The following is a 23,367-nucleotide window of genomic DNA, read 5'->3' on the forward strand; positions in this document are numbered from 1 at the left end:
AGGACAGAGATTATTTAAAAAAATTAATTATTACCTTCTTAGCTTATCCAGCCAATGTCCTTTGATTTCACCAAGTAGGTGAGTATCAGCTAAAATTATGGCCTTTAGGACTGAAGCTGAAGCCTCTTCTTTACTCATGCGAGCTCCACCTTTCACTTCTGGCCATCGACATTGAAAAATTACCACATAATAAATTAAAAATTCACAAAATATTAACACTGAGCTGACAAAGCACACAAGTTTCAGCAGAAAACAGAGCCTCTTCTTCAAAGGAAGATTATTCACAGTGGTCGAGCTAGAACTCAGCATTGCAGTACCAGCATAAGACTCTCTCCCAGTGGCTCAGTTCTCCTCTCTCAGGTGAAAACCGTAGGGGCTAGTTCAAAGGATCACATGGGGCTTCGTATCAGTAAAAAAACCCTGTGGGGAAAATAATACAAAACAGAATAGTCATTAAGCCAGCATGCTCTGTGAAAAGCTACCACGTAAGGCCTACAGTGTTAGCTGCTTGTCATCCTGAAAGATTTGGAAATACGTAATTGACCTAAAAAGCAAAGTTGCTTTTCTCCTTCAAGTACGCAGATGACCATTCTGCTGAGCACAGAACTGCACTCTCTCCTACCAGGACCAAGGCAACCAGTTTAAAGCCAGCCAGGATCTTAGTGCATAATGAGTTTTTTTTAAAAACTATACAGTGAAAACACTATGAGTAGGGGTCAAAGGTAGATAAAGACAGAGCTTAGCTTGAACAGCAGAAAAACAAAAAACAAACAAAAAAACACACATTAGGATCCATATCATCCTGGCCACTGCAATGCTATGTGCAACCACTTTCTGGCAGAAGTCACATAACATAACTATGCCAAATCAATGCAATTACTACCTTTAATACGGCTCATTGTAATAATCTCTAAGAACAACACACAACTTACTATCCCAGAACAAGTTCGCTAGAGCTTTCCATGAAGACAGGCACAAATACATGACTAGTTAACTAACACTGCTTCATTTCTAACAAGGGGAAATCAAGAAACATCTAAGCCTCAGAAACAGAAACTACACTAGAGCTGAGGAGAAATGTGGGAAAATGAAGCTAAGCTTACTGTATTTACCGATTTCTTCCACCGTGGATAGTTTGTAACCCAAACGGGGAATGTACCCCTTTTGAAACTACAATATTATTTTATGCCATTTTAAAGGCTTATCCAAAACAAATGTCTTCACTCTGATAAGCCACAATTTTAACAGGGCTCATTGATTGCTTCACTTGTTTACAGGCATTTAACAGAAATGCATTATTCCTGGTACAAGGAAGAAATACCCACACTTTCACAGTTCTGTTTGTCCTACAGTCTTTGGCAGAAACACTTTCCAGTGTAAGTGCACACAAGAAACAAGTATCCCACCTGCGAGGACAGAGATACTAGCCCTTACTTTCAAGTAAGATCACTCAGATTCCACATGCAACCTCTCAGGGTTTCAGTCTGAAGAGTACTGCATGTCTGAAACACCCACTTTTTAAAGGTAAACAGTGTAGCATGGTCACAGTGAAAGGGGCTCCAGGAGACTATGAAGAGCTATAAAGATGTTACTTCACATGCTCATGAACAAACTTCTAGAGAAATCCACAATCTTGTCCCCCACCTAAGAATGGGATTGCAATTTTTCTTTCCACAATAGAAAAATTCTAACATAGGAATGATATCCAGGACGTTAGCAATTACTGAACACAGTACTCAGCGATTAGCAACCAGTGTTCATTTGAATTAACTAAATCTGATTAGAACCGTGAATACTCAGTACCTCAAGTATTTAGACCTTAAACATTAGGAACACTAGGACAAAATTACAGAACCACACAAAATTAGCAGATCTTTTCTAAAATCTGGTCTCAGTTACAAGCAGAACAAAACTTAAATTGCTTTACTGCCCTATGCCCTAGCCCATTTGATTGATGTTTCATGTAAATCAAAAACTGACATGCTATTCCAACCAAAATCTCTACTTGGTAACAGCCGCTTATTTTCAAACACGAGCTTCCCATATCACCACTACAAAGTACTTATTCAAAACAAAGAACCATTAGTCTGCATCATGTAACATTTCTAATATGCATTATTTAACATCAGTATGACTAATACTTAATTGCATCCAATTCAGTTCTATCTAAACTTAATTTAGCAGGAGAAAGCCGCTGGCCAGATGTCACAATTTCACAATACAGAGGAACTACACACAAAGGCTGATTAACTTGTTTAATATTAATCTCATCTGCACTTTAACTAGCAATAAAAATCAACAAGATTTTGTTTGTACATCTCACAACAAGGCAAGATTAAAGCAGAAATGTCTTTTCAACAGACACAGAAACAAGGACAAAAAACAGGTAAATTCTTAACTAAGCACATACATTCATATGGCCTTATGCTGCACAAACTGCACCTACCCCGAAATTTGGAAGCAGACTTCGGTAGTCCTAAATAGTCTCCTCTTCCAACAAAAAAAAGTACTAATTTGAACAGAAAATGCCAATAAGTTGTTTTAACTTGCATTAGGCATGACAAAAAAAAAAAACAACTAAAAATCAAAAAACTCTAGGTCTCTTCTTGTTCACAACCTACACAAAGCTTAAAACAAATAAAACCTGACATTTTGCTATTGATATCTATGCATTCTCTAGAAGCTTTTCATTACATTATTTTTCACACATCAAATTTCTTTGGAAGCTATCCAAACAACTACAGAGCTGGAGCAAAAAGCCAATGTTACAGACCACTGGGAAAAAAAATAAATAAAAAAAAATCAGATCTTCAGAAGTAAAAGGATCCTATCAAACGCAAAAAAAAAAAAAAACACCAAAGCCTGCAATTAGTAGAAGAGAAAAATATCTTCAAGGCAAAACTTCCATTTTCCAAAGTCACAAGCAGCAACTGACACAGTCAAAACCACAAAGCCAGTCATTTCTACACACATTCCCTGTCCTAGCACTTCTGCTGCTAGCTGGTACTATTTTGGGAGTTGTGCCACAGATGTGAAAGATGCCAGAGGTCTCCCATCTGCACCCTACATTTCCAGCCTTCCTGATGGTGAAAGAAAAAAGAAAAGAGGAAAGGAAAAAAAAAAAAAGAAAGAAAGAAAAAAACAAATAGCAGAAAGTCAGTGATGCAGAATGAGCTGAAAGACAACTCCTACTACCGGCTGACAGAAATCCCTGCCTCCCTCACTCTGCCACCTGCCAGCTGAACTGTTTGCTCAGGACTGTGGCTGCACATCCCTGCACCCCAAAGTACAAGCAGTTTAACTAGAAACCAGACCCACGCAGTAGTAATCCCAACCTCACACAGGGGTACCCAAGGACCGGAGACCCACATCCTCTCACACGTGATGGCAAGGTCAAAAATAACGCTGTCAGACTGCACACACACTGGAAGATGGAGCTGTGGTCCAGCGTGTCACTGTACACTACATCGCTACTGCTCCTCCTTGCACGGCTGATTAAGATTAGACTAGAATCTGGTTTCTTACTAGAGCTTGAGGACCTCAGTTATGAGAAAAGACTGAAAGACTTCTCACTGTTTCTTGTTCTAAATATATGGGAGTGGCCTGATGCAAAACTGATTTCTACAAGTTTTAAAAGCTCATCATAAAGGCAAGATCAATATTTTCACCATATTCATTATTTTCAACGGTTTGGGCAGAGAACATACTCTATAATGGAAAACCCTGATCTTCAGTAGCTGGCAAGCAGCAAAATTCTGCCAGTCACAACAATTTTGTATTTGGTCAATGTATACACTCTTTAGGCAGGGGAAAAATAACCTTGAACTCTTCCTCATCTACACGTTTTAAGAACCATTCTGCACAACATTTAAAAACCCGCCTGTGGATGAGGACAATTACTGATTCATTTAATGTCACCAAAGTAAACATGCTAGTAGAACTTTATACCACAACTGGGGCGGGGGGGGGGGGGGAAATGCTCAAGTGACTAGTGCTCAAACAAAGAAGTTTGATGTGTTCCTTCTCCAGCATTCATGTTTATTTTGCTTACTAACGAATATTAGATACATTTTTGCACTTAAAATACTTCATCATACATCCTATTCTTCCTATTTTCATCCATCAAGTCTACTGGCAACATAGACTTGCATCACTCCTCTTTCCCTTTTCCTTCTCTGTTCACAACATTATCCAGCTTTAATTTACAAGTGAGCCAAGAACAAAACAAGGGAAACCTGACACAATGGTCTATAGCCAGACCAGGAAACAAGTAGCTCTGGAGCTTTACCCTCTCTTACTTAGTGAATATGTAACTCTGAACACCTCATACGCTTTTGTGGACAATTAATTTATTAATTTACAACTACATAAAACTGTCCTAACAAAGTGGAATACAAGAGTCCTAATCCTACTCCTAGTCCTATCCCTAAAGAGTGTGCAAGTGTTTTTAAGCTAAAGAAGCTGTATTACCTTATAAGCAAGCTTAGTATTTCTAACCTCATGATAAAAGTTTTCACTCCATTCTCCCATCACAATGTCACAAAGGTACAGATTTACAACTTTCAGACAAATATAGTTCTATAATGTAACTATAGTTCTATAATGTAACTATGCTAAACTTTTGTGAAATGTAGTTACAAACAAGTTGAGGTTAAATCTCATGAGGTTTCGCTTCCGCAAGGTACACTTGCAACTGGGAGTTGTCTCTTGCCAAGCTCCCTCTCTCTGAAGCAACGTGACATTTCTACATTGTGAACTGTGACACTCTGCGCTCCAGTTTCTTTTCAGCACTTCAAATACCAGAGCTCTTCAAATCAAATAAGAGCTTCTGATGAATTCTTGTTTTGATACTGCAAGAGACAACTCTGACACATCTTTCTGAACATACTCTTTTCAATTCTAAACTCTAAATCCTTTCTTAATCCACAAATTTTAACATTATTATCATTAAAGAAAAACTCCAAGCAGGGATTTAGCATTTTTCTTTTAAGAAATCCCTTTGTAACAATTTAATGATAGAATTAATTTCTGTCTGCACTGGCACATCCTTAGGACTGAAATTCATAAAGGCTGCCAGATCTACACACCTACATTGATTTTATATAGTTTACAGAAAAGGATAATTGGGAAATTCTTCAAATTAAAATACAAAGATTTTATCATATTCCCATAAACACCCACAACCACTCCTGCAATGAACATATTTTACAAGTGTGAAAGAGAGAGGGTTTGAAACTTAGTTGAAGTTATACAGACCACAGTTTATTTAAAAACCATATAAACAAAAATCAAAGGCACAAAATACAAAAACATTGCAGAGCAGCTTGTCATACTGAGATCATATTATTGAATTCATAATATTATCAAAATGTGGTACTACATAAGCCATGGTAGGTTTAAATGTTGCAGTAAGTATAAAAAATATGTGGAACATCTACTTGCCATTAAATTAATCAGTAGTTACAAATGTGCTGTAAAAGGAAGTCCATACATTACACTTATTTGTTTCAAGCACTTTTCATACTGATTATTCAGTTTCACAGATTCCTGTACAGCATGCTTTAGATCTTCTATCTCTTCAAAAAAATCCTAGAAAAACCCAAAAATATTCACCTTAAAGTTTCTTTCAAAGACATTCTCAATAAGAGCTAGTCAGCATTTCAGTTGTTTCCAAGTTCAAAGACACCTTCTATATTTTTATTAATTATATTAATAATTATATATTTGTGGTTTTATTAATATATGACTGCATTATGCAAACACAGCTACAGCGAGATACAGCAATTAACTATAACCTTATGTAATAATTTAAAACTCTGCCCTGAACCCACAAAGCAAGCAGAATTCAAGTTACGCCAGAGTCTGAAATACAGGCTAATAATAGGAAAGATTAATTAAGAGAAGGAAAAAATGTTCACTTATCAGAAAGCTAAAAAATGACAGTCCAAAATGACAAGGGAATAACGTCAAACTCATCTGTGCAAAAAATATAGCTATACATGCTGAAGTCAGTCAGTAGCATTAACTTTGAAGACATGAAAGTTGCAAGATTATAAAAAAGGGACAACAAGCAAGGAGAGAGATGAAGAGAGTAAACTAAGGAGGATGAAGTTAGCATTTGAAGACAACAATACTAAAGAGTTTAAGGTGGGAAAATGGATACCATATTTACACCTAGAAAGATATTTTATATTTTTAGACCTTAACTGCTTTGTAAATTGCTACTATTCATTTAGAAGTCTTAGTACAACTACATTTTGTTAATGAATGTCCTATTTCAGAATAGGATCTATTATTTATGACTACACTATATTAAAAAGTTTGATTTTCATATTCAAAAGGACAAGATTGATAATGTATTAAACTTGACAGAGCCTAAAATGGATAACACTATCCAACAGGTTCAACTGGCTCAGATAAAAGCAATGTACAACAAAGAAGGGAATGAAAAAGAGCAATATGTAAGGCTACACAGAATGTAAAGAGACAGTCCAATAGGAAAGCCATAAAAAACAAGTCCTGTTGAACTTATTTAATGTCAGCCTATGTGGTTTCACTCTCTCATATTGATCCTTTCATAATTATACTATCCCAGAATGGACAACTTAACAAGCAGTTCTAGCTATACCTAATTCAATTAGGAGATAAATTCAGCTTCACAGAAATAAACTGTAAAAAATATAACTGTAAAAATATCGATGGCCTGTAGCTTAAATGGAACTATGTTTTGTTCAGGTCCTGCAACTCAAGTCTATTGAGCCATCTGGATCCTTTGCAAGTGAAGTCAGAAGTTATGGGGAAATACAAGGACAGGAAGCAGAGTGTAATCACCCAGGCCTTAATTTTTACCAACCTTGGAAAGTCCTATCTACCAGAATAACACTGTATCTACTTATATCCATCTTTACTTGACATATTCTCCTGCCCTATTCTTCTGATTTTTATTTTTTTTTAAATAACAGCTACATACATCTTAAATAACATACAGTGATTTAAAACTACTTAAAAAAGGGTCACTGATAAAAAGCCATAACCTCAGATTTACATATTTCTGTTCTGAAAGATAAGAGTTTCAGCCATGCGTTGTCCCTAACTCCCTCCCAAGCACAGGGATCCAGAAATCACCCTGGCTCAACACTCTACAAGTTTCACATCTAATGAACTATCACCATGTTTTACTGTTACACCTGTAATGAAAGCCACCATAACATTATTTAGCTTGTGAGAAAGGATTGCATGATGAGGAAAGAGATTCTCAAAAAAAAAAAAAATCCAACACAAGACTTGAAGAATAAGCAAAAAACAATTTAAACAAGTTTGTTACTGAACATAAAATCCTAGGTCAGTACAATAAACAAAGTCCTCTATAGCTAAGTAACATCTCTTCATCTTCTCACATATTTCAAGAATTACCAAATTTTCACTTTCTACACATATCAATCCATCATGAAAACATCAAAGCCCTCCCCTCTGCCATCCCTCAGCATAGAGTTCTGTCAGTGGCATCACTTTGATATGTTTAAATTCAAGAGAAAATAGCTTTCCTCTCACTGACATCATGAAGCAATAGAAGCGATCATTCAAAAAAATATTTTTATTATCTCTGCAAATGTCTGTTGGAAGGAATTAAGACTGTTATCAGCAGTCACAATTTTAACTTTGTAATGAACGGAGGCAAATAATCTCTCATGAAAGAAACCAAATTGCCCAAACATTTAAAAAAAAAAAATCTACAAGAAAATCCACAGCTGTTTAAAAAAAAAGAAAAGAAAAAATAATTAAGATTGCATTATTCCTCTTCCTTAGCCAAGCAGTACTGTAGGACATTAATGTCTCAAGGAGTCATTCATTTCCATTTCTTTCTCAGAATGCTGTAAATTGATTTTTTATTAATTTTGCTTGACAACAGCATACGTTCAGTCTAAAGGTAAATTTCAGTTGAGGCAGAAAAGTTAGTTTTTCAAAAATCACTTATTCTTAAACTTGTCCTAAAATAAATTACCTTGTCTAATCCAGCTAATTCATTTTTTAGTGCTCTCCTTTCTGTAGACAACTTTTCGTTTTCTTTCTTCAGCTTTTTAATCTCCTTCAACAATAGCTCTATATTCAAATAAAAAAAATACAGACTTCAACCATTATAGTCAACCTCCCCCTCATATGAATCATCTTACAGCTGAAGAGCTGCCTACCTTTTGTGATATTAGAAAATTATGGTTCAGCTTTTTAAAGTACCTTTTTCATAAAGTGATTTATTCTTAAGAATTGGCCCAGCACACTCCCAGGTACTGTGAAAGATTACAGGATCTGTCAATTGGATAATCTGAATCTGCCAGATACTTTGAATGTGGGATTATTTTACTTTAAAATCCAGAAAACATGCATCACAAGCCTTGATTATCCTTTTCTAACTTACGAGAGGGTCACATTAGCCCTGGCTGACAGCACATTTCCTGCAAATTATGCCTAGATTATATGATCTCTTCAATTTCTTTTTTTATGCTTTGAAGCGGAGCAGGACTGCACCTTAACTTGTGAATTTACTTATGCGAGGAAGAACATGCTCAAACAAGTATTGTCTGGGTTTGTCCCACATTTTAAGGCTAAAAACAGGTCCTTTTGTGTAATGGAGCAGCAAACAACATTATCACTAAGAGATCTACATAGATATATCTTGCTAGAATGAATAGTACTAAATACAGCCATGCACTCCCACCCACGATTACACCAACATACCAATTCCAGAAAAAGAGAAAAGCAGCAAACAAATATTTTTATCACAAACAAATGCAGGGATGGATCCATGGACAGGACATTGATTACGAGATGCCATTTTTACATAATAGGTTTTCAAAAATGAAAAACATTTTAGACACTGCTGGTTGAAGTAGAAGAAATAACCTGGAGTGTGCCACTGGATCAGAAATGAAACACATCCTCTCTGATGGGCATACTGGAAGGAACATCATCAGAATTAACTGCACCATTACCTAAGTATTTACTGCAACAGGATTCCTTCTTTTTAGAAACGTCCCTGCGAGATGTTACTTCTCCCTCTGGGGTTTGACTTCTTTTTCCAGAAACAGCACTAGTTTTCCAAGAAACCTTTTTACATTCCAGTTGCTCAATTCTTTGCCTCTGCTCTCGAAGATTATGCTCTAGCTCATGAATTTTAATCTGTCAAGAAACTAAACATATTTTAAAATGCATAGAACAAACACAGCTCATCTGAATACAATTTGAAACATATCCTGAATGCAAACCTAGAGTTTTTAATTGTCGACTTAAAACTACATTCACCCAAAGGGTCTGAAAGGAGAAAAAATATAGCAAGTGAAGTTTTGCATACATCAAAAGAGTTTTAAAAAAAAAATCTGCTAGTGAGCACATGCTCGTGAGACAGTTATTAATTAATTAGACAGAAATTAATAAAGACTGGTCAGCTGTAATGCTTGATCAATGCCTAAAGAGGCAATACCTACTTGAAGCTTCTTGAACGACTCCTGGCCACACAACCCTACCTTTGCTCCAGTTATGACGCTAGTCTCTTTGCACAGCAAGCCAACACATCTTGCTACCTGACAGAAGACTATTTGCCTTTGTTTGATTACCTTACTGCTGGATTTCTGAAATAAATCAGCTCATGACACATACAGAAAAATACCAGGGCTGGTGCAAGAGAGGTCAGAAGATGCATGTACAGCTTACAGGGGTAAGCAGGTGAGTAAAGGAAAAAGTAAAGGAAGAGGAAACAGCTTTCAGCTGCAGACATACCAGTGACAGAGTTCACTTTCAAAGGGAACTACAGACTACCTTCCATTATCTCAAAGGCATGGGAAACAAAAATGAGTACAAAAAGAAAAACATGGTCTCATTTTACAAACCTAAGAATTACTTTTCAGTCTCCCCAAGAGCTTACATTTGGCTATTTGATACCTTCTCCTACAAATTCTACTTACAGTAAGATTTTTAATTGCTTCGCTTTGCTCCTGGTTTGTTTTGATTTCTTTAAGGTAACATTTCTGTAGCTCGCTATACATCTGAAGTAGTCTAAAACAGAAGAAATGCATACATTGCAATAAAATATGAACGCCAACAAAATGTGCATCCTTTATGATAAAAGTATTACAGACGCCCCACAGAGATCAGTTGGGCTGCAGCTGTACTGTAGAGACTTGTAACAGAAACATTTAAGATGGGCGTGAATGAAGCATGACTGGCAACACAGAAAGAGAAAGCACTGGAAAAAACAGCAAAGCGAGTTAAAAGAATGGTCAGTATTGATGGCAAAGAATCCCTTTCACTCAGCCAGACCGAGGACCCTGTTGTTTTTGCCTAGCCCACATGGCCACACTCTGATTAAACCTCAGTACAAATAACCTGATGATGGAAGACCTACCTATACACTAGCAACAGGAGAGTGGCCGTGACTTTGCAGCGTGTTACGTATATCATTCCTCTCCCCACTAGCACAACAGGAATAGCAAAAGACCACTCCTAAAGGATATAAAAAAAAGTTTGTCCAGAAACTAGTTTCTTGCCACCAACCAAGAACCCATGAGGACTCACGAGGCAGCATCCCCAGCTCTCTGTGTTGCACAAAACATCTCATTTCTCCTGCATATGTGGGTGTGACGATATGAGTGAACGAAAGCTATGAGAAAATTAGTGTGGGTGGGTAAAATCCATGTAAAATAAACAGATTTGGGATATTATCTTTCCCTTTGATATTATCTTGCATCAAGTTGTGCTACACTAATTTCCTACCATATTTCATAGCATTCAGTCTACATATATCAGGCCCATAATGTAACTGATGAACATGAACAGACATTTTTCCTATTTTATTAGGAATTTGAATAAGACCTGGCATAAGTCACAACTGTGCACCACAAGCAAGGTAAGCGATACTATAGTACAGAACAGCTTTGCAAAATAACATACAAATAGATGCTAGGGAAAAAGCTAAGTCAGATTATCTATGTGGAACCTAATACAAAGCAGGTCCAGCACTAGATTCAGAGTAACTCAAACTTCTTCCACGTAAGCATCTAATTAGGTACTCAATTCAAGCCCAAAGCTAGACGCCAGCCTTCCTATGTAGTTTGCAAAGAGAGTCTGGTACACTGTAAAGGTATTTTTTAAAAAAGGAAGAAAAAGGAAAAACAGGCCTTCTACAGCCACCTAAAGGAAACACTAAAAACAGGGTGCTTGACTCAAAAGCAGTAGGGACTGCCTCTACCTTCATGAGATCCACAGCCCATTTCCGTAAGTGGACAAAAAGTAGCCTTTGAAAGAATGGAGCAGCCTATTTATTTTAAAATAGTCATAGAGGGATGGACGAACATTTTATGTAGCACGCCTAGTCTTTAAATGATTCAATATATATTTTGTTTCAAAGGATATCGCGTATCTTCTGCATCAAAAAAGCAGTTACAAGAGTTTATTTCTAGCATTAACTGGCAAATTACGTTAAGTAGTAATTAGCCTGAAAAGTAGAATCGCTTGTCTGGCTTATTTCAAAAACAGTACCAGCCTATAGGTTTTACATACACGTAAAACTGAGCTATAAAAAATGTGCTAAGGCGGCTCCCACAAAATAGAAAGTGAAATAACATAATTCTAGGTTAAAAGTCTCTAGAAAAAGATCACATGTGCACACACACACGAAGGAGCTTCCCTGGCTCACTCAATTTTTCTCAATGAAAGATTTAAGAAAGAAATCCATGTTGTTCTTTGTTTAGTGCTATTTTCAAGTTTAATCTAAGATCAAGTATTTCCTTTAAAAATGTAAATAAAAGGATTTTCCATTGTTTCAAAGGCTGAAAGGCGCTTCCATAACAGTTAACAAAAATTAACCATGAACAACATATTATGCCCTATAGAGAAGAATATTTAATTCTGTGGAAAAGCAATTTCCAAGAACTCACCTGACACTGTCACCCTCTAGAATAAGATCCTTGCTGTATCCACCCTTATGCCATAAATGGGTTTCTGTTTGAACTTGAACACTTAAGTGAAACAAACACAACAGCTTAATAAAACTACATTTTACAATTTTAATTGGATCAAGCAAAGCACCTGAAAAGGCTAAGTTACTTTTCAGTTTGAATTTACAGTAAGTTTCCATGCAGGATCATAAACACACCAAAATTTAAACTTGAAAATTTTTGCAAACAGGTACTTAAATCCTGGCAGGACACTCTCCAAAACACTAACACTGTAATTTATCAGGTCCTAAGGCCCCAGTTTCTGGATCTTTTAAACAGCATTGATGCAATTTAACTACCTTACTACTGTTTAAAACTCTTTGCAGTTAGACCGAGATAAGCAAAGGTATCGCTTATTGATATTAAAACTCTTTCTTTTACTACAACAATGAATGTTGTACAAGATGCTCCAGCCACCTTTTGTTCCTTTACATGCCTCCAGCATTCTCCATCCCCACCATCCTGTTCACAGACCCTCCCTCAAAATACGAGGAACAGATAAGCCCTAATTCATCTGAAGAATACCAAGGCAGGGGAGTCCTGGAATTTTGCACTTCTTTGGATACAAAAAAAACATTTGACAGTTCTTACTCTCTGCTTGTGACATGGCCATGCATTAACTGCTGCAGATGCAGCTTGTCTTGGATCTGACCCAGCTGCTTTTCTAGCTCCTTATTTTTTATGTGTAGCTTTTTCAACTTCTTCACTAACTGTTCATTTTCATCACTGAGCTGAAAAGGAAGAGAATTTTGAAAAAGTCAAGCAACATTTTCAGATCAAGTGTTCATTAAGCTGATAACATTTCAGATTAAAATTCTCTCCCAAACATTTTACTACATTTATGTTGAAGTATATAAACATATGAAGGAAAGTAGCAGGAAAAATAATTGGCTTCAAACCTTATGAAGAATTTCCTAAAACACAGCTTCTTTAACATATCTATTAAAGGCTTCTAATGCAACTTCATAATCTGCTAGTAAATGATAAGGCAAACCGGTTTTCTATTAAAAACAAAAAAACAAACAAACACCCCGCCAAAAACAAACAAACAAACAAACCCAAAGGGACAAAACATGCAAGTTTTTACTTCTAAACACCAGCCCTGCAACTCAGGTCGTATTTATTTTTGTTTTAACCCCACCGAAGCTGAAAGACTAAACTACAGCCGCATTAGCGGGATTTCTTGCCAGCACATTCGCTGACCCTCGCCCAGCAGCACGCAGTCACTCATCTCCGGCCCGAACGCCGCTAACCACGGTGCCCTTAACCTACAGGCTATTAAGTGAAACCGACGCTATCGACCGATCCGCGGTCAACAGAAGAAAGAGCAGCGACACGAAACCGCAAGCTGCGGTACGGGTGAGCTCTGCCCCGGAAGGCGAAGGCAAACCCGGCCAGGCCGAGAGGCGCCGTGGCCGACCGATGCCGGGCGCTCTTCCCCGGGCCGGGCCGGGCCGGGCCGAGAGGGCCTTCCGCGGGGCGCCCGAGAGCCGGGGCGTGCCCCGGAGAGACGGGAGGCCGCCCCGCTGGCCGGCACCGCCGAGGGCGCTACTCACTTGGAGGCACTTGTGGAGGGAGGGCAGGGCCATGGCGCCCGGGAACCCGGCCTCGGCCTAGGCCTCTTTCCGAGGCGCCCGCCGCCCCGGGGAGACCGCGCCGTGGAAGGCCCCCGCCCGGCTGCCCACACCGCTGCCTGCCACCGCCGCGCGCCTCACGGCTCTCAGGCGGGCGCCTCGGCTACCAAAGCCCATCCGGATAGGCCCGAGCAGCGCGCGTCATAGGCGAGCGACCGCGCCCGCCCAAGGGCCCTGGCTCCCCGCCCTCCTCCCCCCCACCCGCGCCGGTTGGCCGGGGGAGGGCCGGGAGCGGAGCGCCGGCCGCTCCCTCCCACCGCCGCCGGGGCTCCGCGGGGAGGCGGCGGTGGCGGCAACGGCCCCCGCGCCGCCCAGGTGTGTCTCCCGCCGCTCGGGAGGGGCCCGGCGCGGCGGCCGCCCTGAGCTCGTACCGGCCTCGAGAGGGAGCTCTCCCCGCACCGGCCGGCGAGTGCGGGACGCCGGGCCCAGCTGTGGGCGCTCCGGGATCCCCTCGACCGTGGGCGTGAACCTCGGCCTCCGGAGCCTGCACGCACAGGGGCACCCAGTCTCAGCTCGTCTCTTTCAAACCGCCACTGGTTTTATTCGCCGTTTCATTTTCCGCGACTCACGGAGATCGACCGCGCCGGATCGCGAACACCGCCAGTGACCGATCCGCACGGGCTCCGCCGAGCGTCGACACCCACCAAGTTCCTCACCCTGCGGAGGCACGATCCTCTGCGTCTCCCGCTCCCTTCGCGACAGGGGCCACGGTACCGGCTCTGCAACACCCTCCGAGGCAGGAGACGACGGCACGGCACGCCCGGCGTTGCGGCTACCCCCCCGCGGGGTTCTCTGTATCCTCAGTGCTTGTGCCACTGGGTATTGCTGCTTGTTTGCTGGGCTTTTGTCTTTGTTTTCTGTTATTTCGCACGTATTTTTGGCCGGCCAGGCTGGAGGGCGTACGGGCAGGACAAATGCGTTCCACCCTTGTGAGGGACTGCAGACAAGATACCAACAGAAGGCACTCGCCAGCCCCGAGAAGACCACCCATGGCAGCAAGACTGACCCAAAGTGGCGATTATTGCCTGCTGGTCTCAGTAGCCTTTGCTATTGGCAGTTCAAAAGCTTTCCTGGTTCTCTCTCATTCTCTAAGTCTCAAATCTAAGTCCTCTTTTGTTCCCTGCATCTCCTGTCTTTGTATAAAATACAGCCTCTCCTGTTACTTACAGCCCATTGCACTTTGCCGTCTTATTTTTGGTGTAAAACGTTGCCAGATGCCACCTGCCCCTACATTTTGACTGCGTAGCCCACCTGATTGCAGAGCCTGGCCGTTTTTGCAAGGAACCGTTTGTGCCTGGGAAGAGAGAGGGCAGATGACAGCAGCTCACTACTGTCAGCAGACCTACTGCGTGTCTACAACTTAGATAAGTTGTACCTACATGGTACAAGACACTCGGGTCCCATCAGGCTGCAAGTGGGAACTGTAAATGTAATCAGATTGACGGAGGTGGGGCACACCTCTAACTCCAGGGCACAACCCCAGCATCTCTCCTTCTCCTCCTCCGCCATCAACCTGGATCAACCAGTCGCCCGTCTGCCCAACTCCTTGCACTTCACACAGAGGTCACAGTGCAAGGTAAAAGCCACTGTGCTTAACTGAATATATGCGAGATCCAAGCTGTGAGGCTGTTAAGAGCCCGAGAGCGCCTGGGAGGGAACGACGTGCCCGTGCTGTTAACTGCTGCCAGAAATCCTCTCTGTCTGGGAAGATTTCTGCATTGGTTCTATACCAGTAAGAAAAATAAAATTAGGAAGTATACTAGCAGCCAGCAATGCAATGGTGCTGCAGAAAAACAGAAATCCAGTTTTCAGATGGAGTAGCAGTATCCTGAGATGTAATTACTCAGTTCTATTCTGTTTTATCCAGCACAAACAACATCTCAGGTGAGGTCCTGAGGAGTCTAGAAAACAGAAATAAAAATTACATGAGGAAGAAAATACAGCATATCAGGAGGGGTTGAAATAAATGTGTTTGTTTAGTCCAGAAAACTGAGACTGCCTTTATCTTTAACTGTCTTTATCTTTGGTTATTGTAAAGGATGGTAATAATTGTTTCCAGTGTCCTCTAGAGGATGAGCAGAAATAAGTATTTCAGTTGGATGACAGGGAAAATTTTCTTAAAGAAACATACACATACTTCTCCCTCACTAGATGTTTTAACAAACGGATCAGAGAATGATCAGGCATGACTTTGGATACAGGTATATCTAATATGCACAGCATACTGGCATACAGCAAGTGGACAAAAAGATCACTTTAAAGCCCCTTTTAGGCCAACATTTCAATGATTCTGTGTTACTAATTTAGAAGAGAACATGCTCTGATATAATAGTAATTCTGATATTTTGCAAAACTTTGTACGACAACTACTTCAGAAATAATTTTTCAAGTGACAAAGGGAAGCTGTAGTGTAAGACAGTGTGGTGGAGAAAGATCAGCACCGTGGAATCCAGCCATACCCTGTATACCAGCATCTCACTGGGGACAGTATGAGTAGGGTGTCAATTTTTTCCTCAGTATTGGGAACGTCAGGAGTAGTCATAGTTGCTTAACACCATACAAGGCAAGGCCACTTGAATATCAAGGATAGTATTTTGTAAAGAATGTGCAAGGCTCGCTAGGACTTACATTCCTGTGGTACCCATGTGTTTGGTTTTGCTTTGTTTTTTCAAAATACTGTGGGTGGAGCAGGAAAACAAGAGGAGGAAGCACAGATGGATTAATTCAGGGCTTCTGCAGAAACTAGAGCAGGCACGCAAAGGGCAGCACTGGGCAGCACTCAGAGAACAACCTAGACAGGTCAGAAGTAGCAGAGAAAAAAAGCCCATAATATGTCTTGGGTCATTCTCAGATGTGAAATCTGCAAACCCTGTTTCCCTAGCTCTTCCACAAACACAACTAGTTCTGGGCACACGGCCACTCTCCTGCTTGCCCAGGAGTTGACGACGATGCAGCAGCTACGCACAGTTTTTAAGACCCAAATATTTTCAGAACTCAAAAATTGTTACCAGTAGAATATCTTCTCTATTCTACAGGCTGGAAAACAACACACCGACAAGTTGGGAAATGAGCCAATAGACCTAAAAGGGAAACGAGAATTCCCGATTTCTGACCTACAAACTGAGCCACGCAGCCTCCCTCTGTCCTGCTTTTCCATGGCTGGCACAGGAATTGAAGATAGATGGAGGAAGCAGACAACAGCCAGGTTTCTCAACTATGGAACTAGACCTGCAAGGAGTCTGTGTAAGATTCAGATTTTATCACGCAAGTGCTGATCCAAATGACACCAAAAAAAACCCTGCTTGGATCTTCAAACTCTTGGAAAAAGCTACAGCTGAAGCTCTTGTAGATTTTATCATGCACATTACAATCAAACATTGTCAAAGATGGTCATTGTTTTTGAATGGCTCCACTTCAGAATGAGCATCCATTTTTCCAGATCTGTAAAAACGGCCCAAGGCTGGGTAGCACCAGACAGCAAATCTTGAAGCATCCAAAAATCAAAAGATTTTGTTAGCCTGCATGTATACACAAACCACAGTTTATACAAACAATAAGACAATTTTGTGTACTTGATTAGGAAACATGTTCATCTTCCAGAGATACTAACAATAAATGGTTTTTTAAAAAACTTCTCTGTGGCAGTAAATGTATGAAATGCCACTAAGATACTTACTTTGCACTGTAAACAATTACAGCAGAAACGTTTCCCTACATTATTACTCAGTTGGTTTATTGAACACATTCTTTTTTCCTTGCATTTTTGCTTCTAACTCAGCTTGCTATGAACAGAGACACATTTTATGCTGGCACACATGAATGAAAATGTCATCGATTCCAGTGGTGCTGGGCCTGCTACTTACTGCCAAACTGCAGGAATGTGACCCATAGCACTTTTTTCCAGCTACATGTGCACCAAAATCATTAATTTGTCAGAAAATATATGAGCAGGGGATTATTTGATGCAACCTTACAACAACTCTAAGCATAGCCTTTTTTCCACACAGATTAAAGGGCAGTATGTGTCCTTTCGACCCTCAGAGAATTACTATCCTCAGGAGATTTTCCAGGAATTAAAATTCTCCTGTGAAAATCTACATATCTTTGCAAAAACACATAAAAATTTCACCTGCCTCAAATTAGTCTGTATTTTATTCCATCCACCAGCTCTGTCAGCAACGACTCCCAAGTCCCTTTCAGGGCAGAAGATGGCAAAGCTCATGCAGTCTTTCTGCCCGTTACGTTCCTTGGCACAATCAGTGCTGCCAATCTCACAGACAAATGCCAGTTCAAAAATCATGAAACAATCTCAAACAAAATGGCCAACGCAGGGAAAAAGGCCCTTTCTCCATCTTGTTTTGAGCTTGGATCAGGAAGTAACAATCCCATTTGTGTTCAGGAGCCTTCCCTGAAACAGGGAGAAGCACTCCAGCTTTCCTGAGCCTTGGCACAACCACAGAGGACAGCTAAATGCTAAAGTTCAGAATTCAGTTCAAAACATAAACATCTCCTGCATATCAAGACGGAAAGCACCAAGACCTGATTGGATTTAAGATGACTGCAGAATTAGAAACAAGAAATCTTTTCTCATAATATATGAGGAAATCAATTTAATCTTAAAGCTGACAAAACCAAACAGAGGTAATATTTCTTAAACCAAGTTAGGCTACAGGGATTCCTGCCACAGCACACTGACGGAAGTTCTGTATCACCTTCAGTGACAGAAACATCAGGTTATAGTACTAGTTTGGTTTTGGGGGGCAGGCATATTATTTTTAGCATTTTCAGTGGATAATGTTCAAAAAACAATACTGCCATGCCTGTGGCAGAAACAGTCTGCCCCTCATCCCTTCACAGCTAGGGAAAAAGACCTTTACTACACATTATTCTACACCCACAGGCACAGTCTAGGAAAAAGACTAATAGCTTGGGACTGTATTACCTTGCCCACAGAACTCCCTCCAGAGAAGAAAAACATCTCTTAATGGAGAATCAAAGGCACTTGCACCCCAGGAAAGCTCTCACAGCCGTACCTCCTGGAAGGCAAAATTTCCCGGGATGACAGAGCCAGTCTGAAAACTCCAGAAAACACTGAAGGATGCCATTTTACCAGTAGAGCTGTCTGTCAGACCTTGAAGCCAAGAATCTCAAGTTCCACATTAACCAACCCCCAGGGTGGATCTGAAGGGGGACTCCGCCACTACACATCTGAGACTACCTTTTGGTTGGTTTGTGGCAGGAGGGAAAATGCAGAGGGTGTCCAAGCCGCAATCCCTGGGCCTTCCGGACGTAGAGAAGACAGGTGGTCAGAATATGACTCCGCATGACAGAAAGGGAACACGAGAAACATCCAATACACCATTCAGAATGGTGCATTAATCAACCGTTATGTCCTTAATGAGTCATTAGCAAGCATTATGAAAAGCGGTGCCAGTGTTTGGAATTCCTGTTTGTCTCTGATGAAGCAGAAGTGGGATCAGCACAGCTCTTCTAGGGAGTCCAGCAAGAGGAGAGAGCATCTCCTTCCTCACGATTGACCTTCCCTTCTTGTACACCCAAGAGGCAAACCAAAAATCTGGGCCAAACATCCTCTTTTATCAGCTATAAAATCTCTCACTACAACATTACAATTGCACTAAACTACTACAACGTTGTAGTAGTTTGCACAAAAAAAAAAGCTTGTCATCTAGGTTACCTCTTAAAGGCAGCCTCAAACTTCATTCTTCGTGAGATACTGGTAAAAGCTCCAGGGAAAAGGGCTAGAGACAGTAAACAACAATTTTATATGACTAATCCTATGCTGGGTAAAAAGACCATCTGCATGGATTCCCTCTAAAGTGCTTTAATAACAGCACTGCAAGCCTCTGGCTGTCATGCTGAGGAAATGCTCTTTTGCACTCAGGCTAATAATTCCAAAAGATTACTTCCTTTTTCTCCCCCCCACCCCACCCTTTTTATTAAAGCTGTTAGCCACTTGCTCTCCCGTTTAATTCCCTATTAAGAGATCATCCATCAAACCCGTGAAGTGACAAGGATCCGCACTGAAAGACATCTGCGGATTCCACACTGATGGCCAGCTAGCTACAGAAAGGTCACCCTCCCTCTGCAAAAACTACAACCGATTTTATTGCATCACTGCAGTGTGTACTGTCAGAGAACGGCAAACTGTCGGCTGAGGTGTAATTAAACCAATTTCAGCTGCAGCAGCTTCCTCTCCGAGTGACCCTGCTTTTGGCACCGCGGACTGCAATGGGGATCTCCAGGTAACACGCAGAGCAGCCGCGCCGATGAACGCTGCACAGCGGTTTAAGACAGGAAGGGGACTGCCACCTTCAGCTGAGCGAAACCTAAGTCAATAAGGTCTTCACACCCTGGGAGAGAAGGAGATCTACAACTACAGTCTGTTTTCTGCTCAGAGGTCAGAGGGAGCAGGTTCTCCCCTCTGCTGAGAGTTTGTTGTCTCAGGGAAGGAAGTCCAACCCCTACATAAATCTGGTCGGGGCTCAGAAGGATTCAGACAGATGAAGCACTTGAGAAACACCAGTATTTCAGGCTCATCCAGGACGAGCCTATTCCAAGTGGACGAGATTAAACACGTGGCGTGTGTGTAGGTTACAAAAGGCATGCGAGAGGAACTGGCTAGCATTTGGGGTTATGAAAGATCAGAGGTTACGAAAGACCTTGGCAGCTATGAAAGATGAGCTGAGATCTGATCCAGCAAGGCACAGAGCAGCCTCGACCTGCTCGGTGGTGAATGGATGTTCAAAATCGCCCAGCAGCTCACAGGAGGAAGCTCACACTGCCTGGCAGGTCTAGGTTAAGGAAGGCTTGAAAAAACTTCAGAACAGTAATAAGAAAAGTTGTCACAGATTAGGAGAATGATGAAGAGAAATATTGCCATCTGCTTATAGACCTTACAGGCAGCTGTATTTTTTTGCAAAGTATTTTGAAGGGTCTTAAAATACTAGCTGCAGCCACTGATTTTCTAAGAAGTACTCTTTCCTGGCCTTTTAGTGCTATTTTAAATCTTCTACCTGCATGAGCCACATAGCTGGAACAAATCTGTAAAAACCGAGGGTTCATTCCATTGGTATTTTAGCCTCTCAAGTTCAGCCTTTGGCAATCCTTTTACTAATATTCTACCACCAGAACAAAGAGGAGGCTGGGGAAATTTTACTGTGCCAGATGGAGTTGCTTCTTTCCCAAATGCCACTCAGACGTCACTTAGAAAGAGGACATACTCCTGCTTAGAAAAATATTGAGGAGAGCACTTCCCCCTCTTTGCAACAGTAATTCCCTGTGATGATGATTTTCTACAGTTACCTTCAGTGAGAATATTTCTGCATCCTCCCTACACTACCATTCACACTGCCCTGTTTTTAAAACACGAGTTAAACAGACCTTTCAAGTGCCCCTGTGGGCTGCCTAATCACAACAAACCTCCAGGCATTGCAGCAGACCTGAGACACAAGGGAGGAAACCATCTGTTCTACATCAGAATAATATTTAGCCGGTTTCAGCAAAAGGTATAGACTGTTTTACTGTTGGCCAATTCAGTAACTAGAACTTCCTCTTTCAAGGAAAAACACAGAAAACACTTTTATCATGGTCTGAGATGCTTCCTAGAATGCAAAGCCATGGTTAGCTGTAGATTTCCTTATTTACTGAAGTTAAAGCTGTTTTTACTACATCTCACCAGTACACACATCCCACCAGTAAATCTGTTTACCTGTCTGCCCCAGCACAGAAACTCTGTAAGGGAAGGTGCTGAAGCCACCTCAAGCCACGGTGAGCACGGCATCATTAAAAAGCACAAATTCTAAAACCTGGAGGAAACTGAGATTAAGGAAAAATCCAGAGCAATTCTGTTCCATACTATTCCAAATTATACTACATGTTTATAAGGTTATTGCACTTAATGAAACTAACCTTACACGAGGACAAAACAGATATGAAGTCATAGGAAATGAGTGACTTAGAAGCAGAATAATTAGTCAGCAGAAGGATTGACAAATGTTTGGTGAGGATTTCTTCCAACCAAAATTTCATAATTTCATACTTTATACAAACTTTAAAACTTCTGGTATTAGTTTCACCTTCTCAGGGGTTGTTACTGTTTTTTCTGACTCAAAATGGGGACTAGAAAACATTTTGCTAAGTAGACCGACGGCCTTGCTGTCTTTGTGCTATCCACTGCCACAGCACAGCTTAGAAATTTAAAGAATGAAGTTGAATTCTTGCACTACAATCCGTGAAGTTTTGCCACTTATCTTAGAAGGAAAAGGTCCAAACCTTTTATTTAAAAAAGTGTCCATCGTTTTTGTGAACTACCTATGGCAGGAGTGTTATGTCCCCCTCATCCCAAAGTCACCTGTGTCCTACAAGATAAACAACTAAATAAAAGAAAACAGATCTAGACTTAGGGTCTGATAGCTTAGACAGAATACCCAAGCCAATTAAACTTTGCCTAGTCCATAGAAAATCAACAATTAATTTTGTGTTCACATCAGAGATAGTCAGTGGTGGTGTTATGAAATTTTCGTAATGCAAATATGGTCACCACTAAAGCATCTCTATCCTGTTCCTCGAAGGTCACTGAAAATGAAACCTTTGACCACAAAGCAGGTGCTGAAAGACAGTAACAAATTTCAGAGACCTGGTGTGTTTAATGCCTTTTTCAAAAACCTACACTGACGGACTCAATCCCGGGCTCTCTTTTGTCCCGTTCAATGCCAAGCATGCATCAGAACAGGCTATTTGGAAAAGCCTCCCTTTGGCAGATCAAGTGTACACTCCCAACACCCACTCGCTGTTGTAAGTACTACAGACTGGTTGCTCTACTGTGTCAGTATGTATTCATCGTAGGCCACCGTTCTTCTACAAGGTAGACCTAGAATCAGAATCGCTTGGCTGTCTGCCACCGGTGCCCTGCTCTGCTGCCTCAAATACACGGTAATTTGGCTTACGTGGTTTCTGGAACAGTAGGTTCTTAATTCTCTGCTTCTCACCCTTGACAAATCCAAAATGGCTTACAAAGCCAAGTGAGAAACCTAAGGGGCAATGTGTTTGTTACCATCCACTTGAATTCCCAAGCGCTAGCATGCTGCCGAAATTAAAAATCTGCTCAACTGCCTCCTTCTCCTCGGACCTGCCGCTCCCGCCGCCGCTTTTCCCACACGTTTTCCCTTCGTTCCCGAGGTGGCCGACGCTAGCCGTCAGCTTTTCCGCCCAAAGGCCCGGTAACGCCGACGCCCGGCCTCCCGTTCCCCGGGATCGCTCTCCGCCTGCGAGGCACAGGCAGGCCCCGGGCTTCCCGGCCCCGGCCGGCAGGCCGCTCCCGCGGGCAGCGCTCGGCAGAGGAGGGCGGCGGGTCCCCGGAGGAGCACGGCAGATCGTGGTCTCGGAGGGAGCAACAAGGCCCCGGCCCCAGGCTGGGGGGGGGGGGGGGGGGGGCCGGCGGTAACGGCCGCGGCGCCATGTCAGGCGGGCGGGCCGGGCGGGCCATGACCGCCGCGATGGCGATGATGGCGGCGGCCTGCCCGCCACATCCTGCCCTCCGCGGCGCCGCGCGGCCTCGCCGCTCCTCTCCGTGGCACCCCCCGCCTCTCCCGGCCCTTCTCCGCCCGCCGGGGCTCACCTAAAGTCAGCGCCCGGCAGCAGCCGGCCGCCGCGCTGCAGCCCGCCTTCCCCATTGACGACGGCGGCCGCCGGGCCGCCCCCTTCCTCCCTCCCTCCCTCCCTCTCTC

General features: G+C 41.9%; 2 protein-coding genes across 11 annotated transcripts in view; both read right to left on the bottom strand.

The window, feature by feature from the left end:
• MPPE1 (metallophosphoesterase 1) overlaps nucleotides 1–23,344 on the bottom strand; it is a 34,556-nt gene extending 11,212 nt beyond the window's left edge. For 2 of the 10 annotated variants that reach the window (XM_049830346.1, XM_049830345.1), the window contains exons 1-2: nucleotides 11,928–13,505; nucleotides 35–420 (exon numbers count right to left, since the gene is read on the bottom strand). In XM_049830346.1, coding sequence (XP_049686303.1) covers nucleotides 35–309 — 275 coding nt within the window. In that variant the 5' untranslated portion in view covers nucleotides 310–420; nucleotides 11,928–13,505. Of the gene's footprint in view, nucleotides 1–34; nucleotides 421–2,446; nucleotides 2,469–5,442; nucleotides 5,569–11,927; nucleotides 13,507–13,543; nucleotides 13,705–23,258 lie in introns of those variants that run through there. The other 8 variants (XM_049830342.1, XM_049830337.1, XM_049830344.1 and 5 more) reach the window with 8 other exon arrangements.
• LOC126051281 (centrosomal protein of 290 kDa-like) lies at nucleotides 5,461–11,929 on the bottom strand. Its single transcript, XM_049830351.1, has 5 exons — nucleotides 10,397–11,929; nucleotides 9,957–10,047; nucleotides 8,988–9,174; nucleotides 8,003–8,100; nucleotides 5,461–5,589 (listed from the first exon to the last, which is right to left on the bottom strand). Exons 1-5 carry the CDS (start codon nucleotides 10,450–10,452, stop codon nucleotides 5,461–5,463), a joined length of 561 nt encoding a protein of 186 aa, XP_049686308.1. The 5' UTR covers nucleotides 10,453–11,929.
• Nucleotides 23,345–23,367: the final 23 nt, after the last annotated feature.

This window comes from Accipiter gentilis, chromosome 27, assembly GCF_929443795.1.
Source record: "Accipiter gentilis chromosome 27, bAccGen1.1, whole genome shotgun sequence".
Taxonomy (NCBI): Eukaryota; Metazoa; Chordata; class Aves; order Accipitriformes; family Accipitridae; genus Astur; species Astur gentilis.